General features: G+C 44.2%; 1 protein-coding gene and 1 pseudogene across 2 annotated transcripts in view; one reads left to right on the top strand and one right to left on the bottom strand.

The window, feature by feature from the left end:
• GAB1 (GRB2 associated binding protein 1) overlaps positions 1–8,279 on the bottom strand; it is a 142,405-nt gene extending 134,126 nt beyond the window's left edge. For both annotated transcript variants that reach the window (XM_010356727.2, XM_010356728.2), the window contains exon 1: positions 7,768–8,279. In XM_010356727.2, the coding sequence (XP_010355029.2) occupies positions 7,768–7,839 (72 nt within the window). In that variant the 5' untranslated portion in view covers positions 7,840–8,279. The remainder of the gene's footprint in view (positions 1–7,767) is intronic.
• LOC115894191 lies at positions 7,838–8,823 on the top strand (annotated as a pseudogene).
• The last annotated feature ends 9,584 nt before the right edge of the window (positions 8,824–18,407 follow it).

Here is an 18,407-nt window from a genome sequence, read left to right as displayed (position 1 = left end):
TTCCAGATAATACTGCAGGACAGGGCTTGGCAGCTACAAGTTGTAATCAGAATGCTTCAAGAGCTAATGTAACAGAGATAACAACCAAACATGCATTACAGTGCATAGTCTTAATTCTTTTTAAAAACGGGCTGGGAGAAGGTCAAAAGCTCTTAGGTTATAGTGTACTTTATTCAGCAATGAGAACTTTTAAACTAGGGAGAACTTTGCTCCATGAATAAGTGAATTGCTTAAAAGAGAAATGATTCTTTTTTCCAGTTAGGGCATTCTTCTATTATTTAAGATGCTCAAACATACAAGCCTAGAATGAGCAAAAATTTCCAGTTGCTAAAAGTGACTTTCCCCAGCAATTCTACTGGCCTAAATTGTCATCTACAATTGACTGAGGCTCCTACAGCCATCCCACTGGCAACGGAAGAGCCTAGTTATTTAATAAAGATGGAAATCCACAGTACAATGGGCCACTTTTTGCCAGGGGTAATATAAAAAAGAAAGAATGCTAATTTTATGGGTGTTATACCCCAAGAGGGGAGAATAAAGAGACCTGTGACCTGATAAGTGTTCTGTATTAGTTGGCAGACTGAGATAAAAGGAGTCACAGAAAGATCGTGACTTCAATCCAAGTTCAAATGGCAAATTCAGATGGAGCTCTAACTTGGTGGAAATTAAGCACCATGTTGATGCGAGGAATGTGAAATGAGAGAAACCCCTCCATCCACAGTGAGAGGGGGTTTCATGTGATCCGTTGGTGTTATTCTCTCCCCCCTCAATACAAGCTGGCACTCACACAGCTGGGCTAAGATGGCTTCCAAAGTCCAAAATAAGACGCTAGCCCAAGGCAGCCCTGGCCCTGCTGCTGGAACTCAGAAGCAAATGAATCAAAGGCTCTTTTATTCTCCCTCCCACCAGAACATGCTCCCTCTCTGTTGTAAACTAACTGCTTGCCAGAATGAATTACTTAGCTTAAAACAGACATAAAGAAATCTTAAACAACTCATGTCCCTTGGAATTTTAATAAGTTCAGGTGACCAAACAAGTTGTTTTGTTCGTTTCTAGTTTGATGCAGAAAATTCAGTTGTGCTCAGGAGCCCATGAGGAACAATAGATCTTAGCAGAAACAAAATCTTCTCAAACTAGAAGATACAACTGACAGCCACACTCCACACATGAAACTGGGGTGTTGGGAAGCAGTTTTTTTCATGAGGACATCTAAACTCAACACAAATGTTTGTTCTTCCTTCAAAACCAGCCCTCCCTTAAGATTTTGCTGTTGCTGCCGGCAGTACACCAGCTCTTACAAGAGCAAAGTGTAAAATTCATTTGCAGAGTCTTCCCTGGCATCTCCCACCCCTCCATCCCCTGTTCTCACTCTAAACTCTTAGGTAATAGTACTTCATCTGGCAACTAATCATATATGGCCGTATAACATATCTCCTATAAAATGATTGACAGCTTGTCTTCACAAACAGATTAGAAACTCCTTAAGGGCAGGGAGTGGGCCTTTCCTTCCTTGCATTCCACACATGGCACATAACAAAAGCTCCTGCGATACTTGTTTATTATTCAGTCAACAGGCATCTGTTGAGCTCCGACTCTGAGCCAGGCATTGCAACAGGGGCTCAAGACACAGAACCCAGCCCAGGAGCACAGCAGCCAAAGGCCCTGCACACAGGTCTGCCTTTAGTTAAAAACCAAGAGTCCCCAAAGAATACTGCTTAAGCAGTCACTAAACTATTTAAGATAAATAATAAAGATTTCCCCAAAAGGATGATGTCCCCCAAAAATTTATGTTGTAGCTTATTGAAGAGCTCCCCATTTGTCCCTTCCACCCAAGAAAATGTCTAAGAGGAATGCTAAACTGCAACAGAGTTTCTGCTGAAGATCTATAGCTCTTCCCTCACCCATTTTACAGATAAGGAAACTGAGGATCAGAATGGTCAAATGCTCCTGTGGGTGAGTAGTGGCAAAGCCAAGTAGAATTGGGGTCCTGACACTCAGTTTGAGTTTCCTTCCACTATAGCAAAACATCCCCAGTAAAAGCATCAGTGGTTGCATCAAATTACATTTTAAAACAAAATTCTTCAGAAGTAAAGTAGTAGCCCACCTACTACAATGCTCCTCTGGCTGTCAGTATCTGTAAGAAAATTAGGAGTGCTGAGTACCTAATACATGTTTTCAATCTATCACCTCTGGCCAGGCACGGTGGCTCACGCCTGTAATCCCAGCACTATGGGAGGCCAAGGCGGGCGGATCACCTGAGGTCAGGAGTTCGAGACCAGTCTGGCCAACATGGTGAAACCCCATCTCTACTGAAAATACAAAAAGAAAATTAGCCGGGCGTGGTGGTGGGAGCCTGTAATCCCAGCTACTTGGGAGATTGAGGCAGGAGAATCAGTTGAATCCGGGAGACAGAGGTTGCAGTAAGCCATGAGCCAAGATCATGCCATTGCACTCCAGCCTGGACAAAAGCGAAACTCCGTCTCAAAAAAAAAAAAAAAAAAAAAAAAAAGAATCTGTCACCTCTGAAACTTTCTCAGTCTGCAAATTATCAATAGCTTATCTGCATATTTTTATGTTAAGTCCAAAATATGTAATTTTACTTACTCTCAAAAAATGCTGTGTTTTACTCCTTACATTTTTAAGCAGATTATAGCAAAATACACTGAAATAACCAGTCACTTGTCAAACAGATTATCCAACTATAACTCTTGCCATCTTGTTCCAAGATGATCTCTTAAAAAAAATTTTTAAAGAGCCAGCAAAATTCTCTACCCTCCAAACTAATGCACCTTCCTAACAGCAATTTGGAATCTCAAAAGGTAGCAGTCAGATTTAGAGATTCAGCAAGTTTCACATGGAGAGTTTTGCACTTACCAGGCACAACAAATGAACTATCACTAACTATCGTAAAGGCTTAATGTAATTGCAAGTTGATGATGTCTGTTAATAGAAAAAATGTTCTTGCTACACTTTAAAAGGTAAAAACACCGGGAATCTGAATTATGTTTACTAACATGAGGATGGCAAGAACAAATTTCCTTCAATAGAATAATTATGCTTATTCAGTCACTGTAAGCCGAAACATCAGAATCCATTGATTGCTAGTGGTAATTGCCAAAAAGGTGTAGGAAGAGCTTCTAGACATGACAGTCCTCTTTGTTGTAGTGACACTACAGAGCAGGGCTTTCATGCTTAGCACAGGTCCTGGGTTGTCCTTGAACCAAGGAGATGCTGACACTTGGCCTGCCCATGCCCCCCTCCTCCATGTCAGATGTCAGGTGCCCACCCAGTAGGAGAGGCTATTTCTGTTTCTAGGCCCATTTCCAGAACCAGGGGTGTGTTTTCGAAGTCCAGACAAGAGTTGTCCTGTTAATTGACAGCTGCAGAGCAGACGGAGAGCCCACGCTGGGTACAGATTACCCACCTAAGAACTGGCTGGGGCCTTGCTCCCAGGCTGACTGTGAGCTAACAGGCCACCTTGCTCTGGCCTCAGAAGCAGGTTCTCCTGCTGAGATTGTGCACCTGCCCAATGCTGACAGCTGGGCTATGGAGGAGCCCAAACTTAGCGTTCAGGCTTCAGGCAAGGAAGCTCCTCCTGTAGAGCTAGCTGCGGTAGCCAGCTGTCTTGAAACAATACTTTGTTTACAGACTTGCATCTTGTTTCAGCTAAAATTTCAGGTTCTGATGAAAATTCCACCATTATTTCTTTAAATAATTCTTTAAAAATCTGAGCACCATTGTTGAGTGCATACTACCAAGACTTTACTTGTTTTCTGTAACCCTAGTGACAGTAATCTGTTTATGATTCCATCAGATCCTTAACAAAGTAAAAAAGCAGCTGTTTAATATATAACACAGGATGAAAACTGCAACACCACAGTAGCAACCCTGAAAATAAGCATTAAAAATTTTCACCTACATTTTAAGTAGATTTTAAAAACTTCCAGGAGAATGAAACACATAGAAGAAGAAAGAACCCTTTTGTGAATATAGAAAAAATTAAAAAGAGAAGGAAAAGCTGGGGAATCTGCTGACTACTCCTGACTTTCATTTTCTTTTGTGTCACTCTTTAGAAAATTCAAGAAAAGCTTACACATCAGACTAACACACTAGTGTGTAAAAAACCAATCCTGCTTGAGTTGACTATGAAACAGTAAACATAAAACGGAGTTGTAAATGGAATACATTGGGGGCCATATATGAGATGGCTTTAAATATAAAATTAAAACAATTTAAGGCCAGGTGTGGTGGTTCATGCCTGTACTCACAGCACTTTGGGAGGCTGAGGCGGGTGGATCACCTGAGGTCAGGAGTTTGAGACCAGCCTGGCTAGCATGGCGAAATCCCATCTCTACTAAACATACAAACATTAGGTGGGCGTGGTGGTACATGCCTGTAATCCCAGCTGCTGGGGAGGCTGAGGCAGGAGAACTGTTTGAATCTGGGAGGTGGAGGTTGCAGTGAGCCAAGATCGTGTCACTGCACTCCAGCCTGGGTGACAGAGCAAGACTCCATCTCAAAAAAAAAAAATTAATTAAAAAAAAAAATTTTTTTGTCACTTAAAAGCCCTTATGAATCATCTTAATCAGTGTTCAGACTACCATAAATGCTGTAAACAGTGAGATAATTGTCAAAGTCCCATGGGCCAAATATTCCAAACAGAATCATGATGCTCAAACTCCCTGAAGTCTCATTTAATAATTATAGTACCAAGAATTCAAGATACCTTTTCATAGCGAATCCATTCATTACAAATCATTATCCAGAAACATTTTGCCTACTGGGTGGCCAACAATGTTTACTTTATCCAGAAAAATAAACATTCTACATGAAAAAAATAAGCATAGGAAATGCATGTATACATGCCTATATCTTTGATGGTCAAAGCTACTTTAGCAAAAACCACCTACACTGGACACCAATGCCAAAAGATCAATAATCTGGGAATGTCAAAATCTTCTGGGCCACCAAACTGACAGCTAAAATAAAAGCCTTATTTAACCTAACAGTTAAATAAGCCTTATTTAACTCATTATACTCCATGCTGGTTTCCTCTATTCTGACAGCCACCCTGTCCACTGTCTTCCCAGACTATCTCCATCTACTTTATTCATGGGTAAAGAAAACACCAGTGCTACACTAGGCAAAGAAAATCCTAGTTTATCCCAAGCTGTTAGGCATATTCATCCTCCTGTGGAAAACACAATGTAGGCAGCCCACTGTCTCTCTCAAATGTTCCCATAGTTTCAGTCTACATTGAACTTGTTCCTCAGAACAGCCAGAAAATATCCATACCACTCAACTTAGACACACAGTCATATACCACTTTGCATTGTTGCCTTTTTCACATATGCTTGTCTCATGGTCCTAAAGACTCAAAGAGCTACTTAAAGGAAAAGACCAGGTCTTAACGTTTCCTTAGCATTGTGCACCTGATCCATAGCCCACCTTATTCTTGTATTCTCAACTAATACTCAGAGTCAGGAAAAGTTAAAATCTGAAAGGAACTTTATTTTGTTGTTGCTGTTTTTGAGACGGAGTCTCACCCTGTCATCCAGGCTGCAGTGCAGTGGCACAAACTCTGCTCACTGCAACCTCCACCTCCCGGATTCAAGCATTTCTCCTGCCTCAGTCTCCTCAGTAGCTGGGATTACAGGCGCACACCACCACGCCTGGCTATTTTTTGTATTTTTAGTAGAGACAGGGTTTCGCCATGTTGGCCAGGCTGGTCTTCTTACCTCAGGTGATCCACCGGCCTCGGCCTCCCAAAGTGCTGGGATTACAGGTGTGAGCCTGAAGGACCTTTAGAGATAACCTAGTCTAAGCTCCACATTTGAAATGAACGAGGTGAGAGTCATTAACCTTTTACAGTCGAATCAATCAGGCAGATCTGGGATCAAATGCAGGACTGTTTTCTGTAAAATAGAGATGACATCTACCTCAGAAAACATTTGTAATGATCAAATTATACTTTCCTTTTTGTTTGTTTTTCTTGTTAAGACATAATCTTTTTGGCTGATTTTTTTCCTGGTTAATAGTTCAACTGAATTCTAAGCCCAAGAGGCAGGGCTTTTTTCCTACTGTATTTTCTGACCTTATGGTTGGTGTCTAATACAGTGCCTGGCGTCTTTTGAGTTAGTCATGAATGAACCATGTGAAAGAATGAATTAAACCTATATTATCACTTTCTCGTTCAGCAAATGTCCTATTCTTTAGTTCCTCCAAGAATCTGTCTTTCCTAAATTGGGCCTTCTCAAAACAAATATATATATCTCCCTACCCCTTCCTCCCTTCCTTCTGTCTCACACACACACACACACACACACACACACACACACACACACCCCTTTCCCTTTAGAACAGCTGGAAAAAAAAACACTGCCTCCCTCATATTTTTGGAATAAAGTTAGCATTTTTACTAGGATATTCAGGAAAACTGATAGATGGATTTGGAGGTATTACACATCTCTGGAGAGCTTTCTTATGATTTGTGGCATCGAGTCCTTCAATAAAATTACTTGTCTATAATAAATTCTGGCAGAAAATAAATCAGAAATTCACTGGTGAGTTGTCAGTGAAGTTAAATACTTCACTCTGTTCTATACAAGCAAACAGTGACTAATAGGATTAACCTGAGCTCTAATACTGGGTGTAGATATTCTTCAACGACAAACGGGTTCCATTAGTACAGGCATTAAATTTATATATTTAAACGGGCATAAAATTTGTTTTTGGAAACACATTTTACTAGAAAAATATTTCGTCCAGGTGTCAGGACAAAAGTGTGATTTCTTTCCTTTGCAAGGAGGCAGTAACAAAACCACCAATGGTGAGGAAGAATAAGATCCCAGACCTCTGAAGAGGACACAGGTTTCCACTAAAGCAAGGTTGATACTTTCAAGGAATATTTTTCGTAACAGCTAAAACGGTTTAACACATAGCATCTTGTATCAATTACACAAACACCATTAAAGTCACTCTGGTTCCCTGGGAAAGGACCGCAACTGAAATCCCTTCTGGCTTCAGCTGTCCCCTCCTGCCGAGTTTGACAGCACATCCAAGGCGCCCAAACACCAGCCACTAGGCTCCCCCCAGCGCCCTCCTCTCGCAGCAAACCGCCAAGGCTCCCGGGCCAAACTCCAAAGTCCCTCAATTCAAAACCGCGAAAATGTGAACCCTGCTAAGCAAACGGCAGGGCGCGTAATAACTTTTCTTTCTTTCCCCTTTGCGCGCATTCGATATGCTTGTCTCTACTACCAACTCCTCAGGTCCACAGCCCGCTTCCCGCAACCCATCTCGAGGGGCGGAGGAGAGGAGCGCCCACCAAAAAGAAAGGGCTAGTGAGCCCTAAAACCTCGGCGGTTTTCCCGATGCGGGAACTTTAGCACCCATCAGCCCAACAATCAGATGCAGGGATAAAGCAGGAAGAAGGCTCCTCTCTCCATCGCACCCCATCCTTCCTAAGGAAGAAGAAAAGCACGCAGCAGTTTAGCTGGAAGTCTAGGCCCTTTTATGGGGCGAGCAGGTCCGCAAAGCAGGCTGTCTGGAACCTGGAGGAAGAAAGTTGTCTGGCCAAGTGGATGCCTGGGGGTGAGGGAGTGCAAGGCACCCGGTCCCGAGCCCGCCAGGGGTAGGGGCCAAGGGGAAAGAGACCGGCATTCGTTTAAGAACCAACCCCGCGCTCGGCCAGCTGCGGCCGCCGGCGAGCCGACTGGGGAGGGGTGTGGACGCCGAGGCCCGCGGAGTGGTGCCCACAGCTGTACTTACATAACGCTTCAACTTTTTCTCCGGGGGGGACTTGCGGAGCCATCCGGAGCAGACCACTTCACCACCGCTCATGGTGCGCGCGTCTAGGGCTCCGGGCCGGGCAGCTGAGGGGCGGCGGGCGCGCTCCCGACACAGCCGACGCCTGTCCAGCGCGCAGCGGCAAAAACCTAGCTCTCCTTGTCGCGCACCCCGGACGGACTGGGCGGACAGGCTCCACGGTGCGTGGGTTCCACGAGTTCGAGTCTCTCCTCTGCAGGCCCACGAACCTGAACAGAACGCGAGCCGGGGCAGCGGGCTCGCCGGCCTCCTTTCAGTGCGCCCGCCTCGCTTCCAGACGTGCTGTCTCGCCAGCTGCCTCAGCAGCGCTCGGACTCAGCGGGACTCTGCCCCGACTCGGAGCCGGAGCCTCGGTCCCTGGCGCTCCGCCCCCTAGGGACAAGACCTCCCCAGAGCGCTTTCCGAAGGAGACACAGTGCTGCTCACGCACACACACGCACACATACACACACACACAATGCCCCGCGCGGTGCCCACTCTCTCTCGCCCGCCCGCCTTCGGTTTCGGTGCGCCCGGAGCGATCCTCCTTCCCTCTCCTCGGGGGAGGGTGGGTCACTTCGCGGCACTCGGGGAACGCCGAGGAAAGGGGAAGCCGCGAGCCGCCTACGGGCAGCGGGCGCGGGGCTGGTCCCGGGTCACAGAGGGAGCCGCAGGGTTGGCGGCGAAGCGAGGGGCGTCTCTGAGCGGCGGGCGCAGGGAGGTCGCAGGTCAAGCTGGAGGGTGGGTCCGCTCTGGTTGCCGCCGAAGAGGGCGGGGAGCGGCGGAGGAACGAGGCGCTTGGCGACTTGGCTCCTGGGAGGGATCTCGCTGTCCCGTCCTCTCGCGCTCCTCCCCCGCCGCCTCCCCCACCGCGGGGCGCGCGGCAGGTTCTGAGCGGCTCGGCTCCAGATCCCGATCCCTCCCTCTCCCGGCCTCCGGGATCCCTCTTCCTCCCTTTCCTCCTCCCCTTCCCACGTTCAGGCCCGGCTCCGGTTTCTGCCCAGACTTTCTCTGAAACTCAGCCGGAGCGCTTCCAGCCAAAACAACAAGGGCTGGGGGAGGAGACGGACGAAGGGAGGGAGCAAGGGAGGGAGGGAGCGCGAGTCCGAGAGGCACCCTGGGATCTGTAGTTCGGAAAGCAGGAGCAGGGTCCTCCGCCGTCCGGCGGCCCCCAGTCCGCTCCTCGCCCGGGAAGACCGCAGAGGCCTCGGCTAGGGCGGAGGCACCGGGGCTCGGGCGCGGGGAGTACCGAGGGACGTTGAATGTTCAGTCCGGGGCTTGCCATCTTGACTCAGCCCGGTGTCAGTTCGGAGCTTGTGCTGTGCCCGAGATCAGGAGTTTCGGGGGTTTTCTTTACTTGAGAGCCTGAAAAACAAAACCGCCGGGAGACCACCATCCTGCCGGTCCCCGCCACGCGAGATTAAAGGACAGAACAAGAGGGCGCGGGCGCTACCAGCTTGGAGGGGAGGACAGATGGGAACCCTGGGCTGGTCTGGGCTGGTCTCTGGAGCTGTTCTGCCAGAGTGATGGGGGCGCTTGGCGGGGCCAAGGATTTGATTGGGTCCTATCTCTGGGACATTTTGAAGTCTCACACTCCTTCCATTTGTTGTCTATTCCACTTAACTTTGTATTTGTTTGAAATCTACTGTTGGGATGCTGGACTAAAAGAGGGAAACTCGGTCGGGCGCGGTGGCTCACGCTGTAATCCCAGCACTTTGGGAGGCCGAGGCGGGCGGATCAACTGAGGTCGGGAGTTCAAGACCAGCCTGACCAACATGGAGAAACACCGTCTCTACTGAAAATACAAAAATTAGCCTGGCGTGGTGGCGCGCGCCCATAATCCCAGCTACTCGGGATGCTGAGGCAGGAAAATCGCTTGTACCCAGGAGGCGGAAATTGCGGTGAGCCGGGATCGCGCCTCTGCGCTCCAGTCTGGGTAACAAGAGCAAAACTCCGTTTAAAAATAGAGAGGGAGAAAGAAATTTACTGGGTCCCCTAGTTCTATTTGCCTACTTGTGTGTTACACAATTATTATACCTGGTCCTGAGTTTTAACATGATTCTGTAATAGAAACATCTCCAATTTATTTGTGAAAAAGCCCCAAAGCAAATTTCAGCAGATAATATAATCAGATAAAAGTGCTAAAAGTATGAGGAGATAAATGAGCATTCTGGAAAGACATAACTTCAGTCATTTTCTTATTAACACAACATTCATATTCTGAAGCTCCTCTGAGTTTGAAAATGTTAGATGATTGCAATAAGAAATGAGGTGCCGGAGTAGTGACAAGACAAAGGTCCCTGCATATATGGAGGTGGTGGCATAGGGTAGTAAGCAAATAAAGCGTCAACAAAACTACAGATTGAGACTCAGTCTCAAAAAAAAAATCTGAGAAAGGCTGATTCCCATTGGGATTTAGAGACCTTCATCTTTTGGCACGTACTTAACAGTATCACAAGGGCTGAACTTCTTGCAGATCTGGATGCACTTTTCAGGTCATCAAGTGAGTAGTCGTGACCTTGGGTAAGCTACACAATGTCTCTGAGTCTCAGTTTCCTGATATGTGAAATGGGAATTGTAACACCGATTTTGCAGAAGTTTAATGAATAGAAATGGTAGTGTTGGCCGGCGGTGGCTCACGTCTGTAATCCTAACACTTTGGGAAGCCTAGGTGGGTGGATTGCCTGAGCTCAGGAGTTTGAGACCAGCCTGGGCAACTCGGTGAAAACCTATCTCTACTAAAATACAAAAAATTAGCCATGGCGGCGTGCGCCTGTAGTCCCAGCTACTCGGGAGGCTGAAGCAGCAGAATCGCTTGACCAGGGAGGCGGAGGTTGCAGTGAGCCGAGATCGCGCCACTGCACTTCAGCTTGGGCGACAGGGCGAGACTCCATCTCTAAAAAAAAAAAGAAAGAAAGAAAGAAAGAAATGGTAGTGTTGCTCGGTTGGTCCGGTGCGATGGTTCGCGCTTGTATTCCCAGCACTTTGGGAGGTCTAAGTGAGCAGGTCACTAGAGTTCAGGAGTTCGAGACCCATCTTGGCCAACGTGGTGAAACCCAGTCTCTACTAAAAACACAAAAATTAGCTGGGTGTGATGGCACGTGCCTGTAGTCCCAGCTACTCGGGAGGCTGAGGCAGGAGGATCGCTTGAACCCAGGACAGGGAGGTTGCAGAGAGCCGACATAGGGCCACTGCACTCCAGCCTGGGTGACTGAGTAAGAGTCTGTCTCGAAAAAAAGAAAAAAAAAAAAGAAAAGAAAAAAGAAGTGGTAGTTTTAAATATCAGGCACATATTAGATATTGTAGGATTTTTGCTGTTTGTTGCTGTGTTTCTTAATATTCTTTCTGAAACATAAGCAAGTGTAATTTTTATGGCAGCTAATAAACCAAAGCACTTCTTTTTAAGTATGTGAACATAAATCGTGCCACAAATTTTCCAAATGAAAATAAACCATCAAATTTGTTTTCCACTTCTCCCATAGGCAGCGTGTATCTACATTAAGCCAAAAGTATTTATAATTAGCATTAGTAAGACTAGTATTGTTGAATAGCTAACTATTGGCTTTAGCGAACTGACCACTTCCTACACTCGTGTTATAAAGTCCTTTGTAAATGGAAAATTGTAATATATCTTGTATTATTTAGCTTTGGGAATTTCCAATAACTTTTTCTTTATTTCAAATAAGGCATTCAGTTACCTCATTCCTATGTAAGAAATCTTTAAGTGTTTTTCCTATCTTCTACTGAGTTGTTTTAGGCTTGTATTTCTGGAAATTAAATCTGGGTTGAAGAGAGGTTGAAGATAGATATGTCTCCATGTATATATTTTAGAAATGAAATTTGCTGTATTTTTATATGTCATGTTTAGATTATTTGTTAAATCATGTTTGACATCTTTATAACTTAAAAGGCATGCTGGAAAAAGTTATTATATGTATCTTAAATTTTATTCCTACAACAAATATTTATGGGATGCCTATTATATGCCAGTCCCTGAGGACCCAGGATACAGTAGGGAGAAAAGCCAGACCTGTCCCTACACTCCTCTTTCCTAGAGAAAAGCTTTTGTGGATAATTAACCCCATCATTTCTGCAATACAGGTGCTAAATTCTATGGAAGAAAATATAGTATTGTTTGGGCATATAATAGTGGATGTATCCGCCAGGAGTAGGGTGGTAGGTTGGGAAGGACTTTCCTGAGGAAAAGACTTTTTTTTTTTTTTTTTTTTTTTTTTTTTTTTTGAGACACATTCTCACTCTGTCTCTCAGCCTGGAGTGCAGTGGCACAATCTTGGCTCACTGCAACCTCCACCTCCTGGGTTCAAGCTATTCTCCTGTCTCAGTCTCCCAAGTAGCTGGGATTACAGGCGAATGCCACCACGCCCGGCTAATTTTTGTATTTTTAGTAGAGGTGGGGTTTCACCATATTGGCCAGGCTGGTCTTGAACTTCGGACCTCAGGTGATCCACCCGCCTTGGCCTCCCAAAGTGCTGGGATTACAGGCAAGAGCCACAGCGCCTGCCAGGAAAAGACTTTAAGTTGAGATCCTCAGGATAAGAAGAAGTTGGCCTGGTGGACATAGTAAGGGAGAGTATTCCAGACAAAAGAGAAGGTGCTAGGTGTGCAGGTCTTCAGGCTGGAAGGAGCAGTTAATAAACTGAATGAAGGCAGCAGTGAGGTGAATGACAGAGATATTGGCACTGGCTGAGGTACAGAGGCAGGCAAGGGACAGATTATGCAGGTCCTTGGAGATCATCTTCAGATTTAGACATTTTTTTAAAGCAAATGACCATTTCATCTCCTGTGACATTCAAATCTATCCAAATCAGGCAGGGCGAGGTGGCTCACACCTGTAATCCCAGCACTTTGGGAGGCCGAGGAGGGGAGATCACGTCGGGTTGGGAGTTCGAGACCAGCCTGACCAACATGGAGAAACCCAGTATCTACTGAAAATACAAAATTAGCTGGGCATGGTAGCACATGTCTGTAATCCCAGCTACTCCAGAGGCCGAAGCTGGAGAATCGCTCAAACCCAGGAGACGGAGGTTGCGGTGCGGAGCCGATATCGCACACCATTGCACTCCAACCCAAACAAGGTGAAACTCTGTCTCAAAAAAAAAAAAAAAGAAAGAAAAAGAAAAAGAAAAATCTATCCAAATTACCTCAAGCAATCACTTGTGTGCATTTTGTTATTCCCTTCCAGCATCCCACACTTTAGCTATACATCTTTCAACTTGATTTGTCAATATCTCCCTATGTAATCATTCCTTCTTCTCAACAGCTTTTCTAGTCTATTAAGACTTGTGCTTTCCCGTGATCTATCAGACGTCTCCTTTCTTCACTCCCTTCCCCTTATCCAGCTTAAATTCTGTGGTCCACATTTTCCGTAAACATTCCTATCTCACAAAACCCCAACTCTGGACAAACCTGACTGTCCTTTCTTTTTTTTTTTTTTTTTTTTTTCCTTTTTAGAGGTGGGGTCTCACGCTGTCACCTAGGCTGGAGTGCAGTGGTGCTATCTCAGCTCGCTGCAACCTCTGCTTCCCAGGTTCAAGTGATTCTCCCACCTCAGCCCACCCAGTAGCTGGGACTGCAGTTGCACACCACCATGCTCAACTAATTTTTGTATTTTTTTTTTGACAGAGACAGGATTTTGCCATGTTGGCTAGTCTGGTCTCAAACTCCTGGCCTCAGGTGATTCACTCGCCTTGGCCTCCCAAAGTGCTGGGATTACAGACATAAGCCACCATGCCCAGCTTGACTGTACTTTCTTCTGCACCCAACCAGCCAAGTGCTGTTGGAACAAGTCACAGAACAGGATGAGTGGCATCACTGTAAATTCATGTTCAGTGACCTCAGATAGATACACAATTATTCTGCAGGGGCAAATCTTCATGTCCTGGGACCAGAAGTTTATATAGTTTGGGAGTCTTTTTAAAGAAAAAAAATGCAATTACAAATACGAAATTATGATAAATATGTATTTAGAATGAGGAAATAAATCACCAACAAATTCCTGAAGCCGTGGAGATGCAGATGTCCTTCTTCTAAGATTTATAGGTAATTTACCAGAATATTTACATACATATGCTTCCTGAGTACAGCTTGACATCCTCTCCCCACTAGGACACTCCACTTCTCCCAGAAGCTCCCCACTCTCATGAGAGGCCTGTGCAATGACAGGGCCCTGAGCTGAAGCTTCACTAGCTTTATGGATGTCTCTGCCACCGAGTGACCTAGACTGTTCAAGCTGCTGTAACAAAATACCTTAGACTGGGTAATAGATAAACAATAAACATTTATTGCTTATAATTCTGGATGCTGGTAAGTCCACCATCAAGGTACCAGCAGATTCAGTGTTTAGTAAGGGCCTGTTCCTCACAGATCGTGCCTTCTTGCTGTGTCCTCATACGGCAAGAGACACAAACAGGCTGCCCTAGGCCTTTTGTATAAGGGCACCAGTCCCATTTATAAGGGCAGAGCTCTTATAACCTATTTGGTTGGTGCAAAAATAATTAGGGTTTTGGACTGCGAATTTTAAATCATCATAACTAGTCTCCAACACATCTTCATTAATCAAAATAGGAATCATAACGACACATTTTTGTCAACAAGAAATGAGTTTGTTTATTCCTGTAGCATAAAAATTCGTGCTTCAGGATTTGACGAACTCTTGGAAAGCATTTTCTGTCTCCTGCTGGTGTGGAAGCATTTTACCTGCAAGAAGTTGTCGAGATACTTGAAGACACTCGCCAGTAGTCAGTTGGCAAGAGGTCAGGTAAATATGGTGGATAAGGCAAAACTTCGTAGCCCAATTCGTTCAACTTTTGAAGCGTTGGCTGTTTGACGTAGGGTCAGGCATTGTTGTGGAGAAGAAATGGGTCCTTTCTGTTGACCAATGCCGACTGCAGTCATTGCAGTTTTCAGTTCATCTCATCCATTTGCTGAGCATACTTCTCAGATGTAATTGTTTTGCCGGGATTCAGAAAGCTGTAGTGGACTGGCAGCAGACCACCAAACAGTATCCATGGCATTTTTTTGGTGCAGGTGTGGCTTTGGGAAGTGCTTTGGAGCTTCTCAGTCCAACCACTGAGCTGCTTGTCAAATGGTTGTCGTATTCAATCCACTTTTTGTCACACATCACAATCCAATTGAGAAATGCTTCGTTGTTGCATAGGATAAGAGAGGATGACACTTCAAAATGATGATATTTTTTCATTTTCAGTCAGCTTATGAGGCAACCACTTATTGAGCTTTTTCACCTTTTCAATTTGCTTCAAATGCTGAACGACCATAGAAGGCTCAATGTTGAGCTCTTCGGCAACTTCTTATGTAGTTGTAAGAGGATCAGCTTCAATGATTGCTCTCAATTGGTCATTGTCTACTTCCGATGGCCAGCCACTACACTCTCCACCTTCAAGGCTCTCATCTCCTTTGCAAAACTTCTTGAACCCCCACTGCACTGTACCTTCGTTAGCAGCTCCTGGGCCAAATGCTTTGATGGTGCAAGTTGTCTCCACTGCTTTATGACCCATTTTGAACTCAAATAAGAAAATCACTTAAATTTGCTTTTTGTCTGACATTTTCATAGTCTAAAACAAACATAAAATAAACAGCAAGTAATAAGTAATTAGCAAAAAATAAATAAATAAATGAAGTGAGAAGTGCCCGTTAAAATGATGTATAACATAACCACATTTATTTAAGAATGTATTTCAATATCAAATGGCAAATTCCAACAGTGCAAAAACCACAATTACTTTTGCACTCACCTAATAATTATCTCTCAAAGGTCCCACCTACACTTTAGAATTTGAAATATTTACACATTTAATCATTTATAAGGAAGTTGTGTTTGAGTCTCAAAATGAAAATATCCTTGCAATAAGATTTATATTGGTATAATGTGAAAATGGTCCTTTGCAAAGGAACAAAATATTGCTTATTTTTAAGATATTTTTGAGGACTAAGCTCTGATTTTTTATCTTGCCCAAATTCCTACCTAAGGAGTCTAGGGAGTTATGCCCTACAAACCATCAAATCGCATCAGGCAGGTTTTATTTGACCCTATATATTGTGACTTACTTTTCAGTCTGACTCTGGGATAACATTATGAGACAAGGAAAAAAATATTTAACCTCCAAAATATATTTCCTTGCCATTCCTCAAAATTGCCTTGCAAAGTCTCTAGTCGGCAACATCCACATTCTATAGAGAATTCCTTTCCCCCTTTGTTTTCCTTCCTTTCTTTCCAGATCTACGAGATAATCAACTAAGAGCCAGGCACCCTTTTAGGTCCCATGAGAAACATTTTACTGCCGGGCACGGTGGCTCACGCCTGTAATCCCAGCACTTTGGGAGGCTGAGGAGGGTGGATCACGAGGTCAAGTGTTCAAGACCAGCCTGGCCAACATAGTGAAACCCCGTCTCTACTAAAAATAAAAATAATTAGCTGATCGTGGTGGCAGGCGCCTGCAATCCCAGCTCTTTGGGAGGCTGAGGCAGGAGAATCACTTGAACCTGGGAGGTGGAGGTTGCAGTGAACCGAGATTGTGCCACTTCACTCCAGCCCGGGGTACAGTGTGAGACTCTGTCTCAAAAAAAAAAAAAAAAAAAGAAAAGAAAAAAGAAACATTTTACAACCTGATATCTCTCTCTGAAATCTGCTATCTGAGAGATTCCTCTGCACAATAAAACTTGGCCCCCACAGTCCTTTATCTTAACCTGAACATTCCTTTCCATTAATCCCAGGTCTTCAGGTAAACTCAACCAATTGTCAACCAGAACATGCTTAAATTTACCTATAGCCTGCAAGCACCCCTTCTTACCTGCCCCCAGCTTTGAGTTGTCCCACCTTTCTGAACAAAACCAATGTATTTCTTAAACATATTTGATTGATGTCTCATGCCTCCCTAAAATATATAAAACCAAGCTGTACCCTGACCCCCTTGGGCACATGTTCTCAGGACTCCTGTGGGCTGTGTCACGGACCATGGTCACTCATACTTGGCTCAGAATAAGTCTCTTCAAACATTTTACAGAATTTGACTCTTTTCGTCAACATTTTATTTACCATCATTACAGGGTAGATTATGATAAATGTAAACACATTATGGAATCACTGCCTAAGCTACATAATTTTGTCTCTAAACTTAATTTTCCAAATTTAGGTTATGAAATGGGCTAAAAGAGAGTTTTTATTTAAAAACATAAACTAATCCCTTTGTAATTGTGACATGAAAACACTATATGTAAAATAGAAATAGAGCTATTTTATTTGGTTATTGCCTTTTCACACTTCTTGAATTTATTCTTTTTCTCTTTTGCATCAGCAAAAATATTCCATTAAATTAAAACTTATATTTACTTAACTCAATTTTCTTTTAAACTCAAAATTATGAGCCAGACATGGTAGCTCATGCCTTTAATTCCAGCACTTTGGGAGGCCGAGGCAGACAGATCACTTGAGGTCAGGAGTTTGAGATCACCCTGGCCAACGTGGTATAACCCTGTCTCTACTAAAAATACAAAAATTAGCTGGGCGTGATGGCACATGCCTATAATCCCAGATACTTGGGAGGCTGAGGCCTGAGAATCGCTTGAACTCAGGAGGCAGAGGTTGCAGTGAGCCAAGACCATGTCACTGCACTCTGGGCGACAAGAGTGCAATGACACGGTCTGGGCGACAAGAACGAGACTCTGTCTCCAAAAAAAAAAAAAAGAAAGAAAGAAATTTAATTTGGGTCTTCATAATATCTTCCGTGTCTCTACTTACCATGCTAAGTCATTCCTCTAGCTTTCTGAACATATGGGATATAGCTATAATAACTGTTCTAATGTTTTTGACCACTAATGTCATCATCTGTAATTTCTAAATTGGCTTCTAATTTCTAAATTGGCTTCAACTGATTGATTTTTTTTCCCCACTCATTTTGGGCCATATTTACCTAACTCTTGCTAATCTCTGATCGGATATCACACATTCTACATTTTATCTTGTTGGGTGTTGGATATTTTTGTTTTTCTATAAATGTATTGAGCTTTGTTCTGGGACGTAGTTACTTGAAAACAATATGATTTTACAGGGTGTTGCTATTACGTTTTCACGTTTTCTTAGGCAGGACCACAGCATCATTTAATCTAGGGCTAACTTTACCACTACTGAGACAAAATCCTTCAATGAACTCATGAATGCTCTGTGCATTATGGTGTTTTCTGCTCTGGCTAGGGAGAAGAGGAGCTATTTCAACACTGTGTGATCCTTAGTGAGGATTTTTTTGTACTAAAACTACAAAAATATATAAAGAACTATACAAATTCAGGCCGGGCGCAGTGGCTCATGCCTGTAATCCCAGCACTTTTGGGAGGCCAAAGAGGGTGGATCACTTGAAATCAGGAGTTCGAGGCCAGCTTGACTAACATGGAGAAACCCCGTCTCTACTAAAAATACAAAATTAGCCAGACATGGTGGCGCATGCCTGTAATCCCAGCTACTCAGGAGGCTGAGGCAGGAGAATTGCTTGAACCTGGGAGGTGGAGATTGCAGTGAGCCGAGATCACGCCATTACACTCCAGCCTGGGCAACAAGAGCAAAACTCCATCTC

This window comes from Rhinopithecus roxellana, chromosome 2 (genome assembly GCF_007565055.1).
Source record: "Rhinopithecus roxellana isolate Shanxi Qingling chromosome 2, ASM756505v1, whole genome shotgun sequence".
NCBI lineage: Eukaryota > Metazoa > Chordata > Mammalia > Primates > Cercopithecidae > Rhinopithecus > Rhinopithecus roxellana.
Note: the sequence above shows the minus strand (reverse complement) of the source record. Positions and strands in the feature narration are given on the sequence as shown.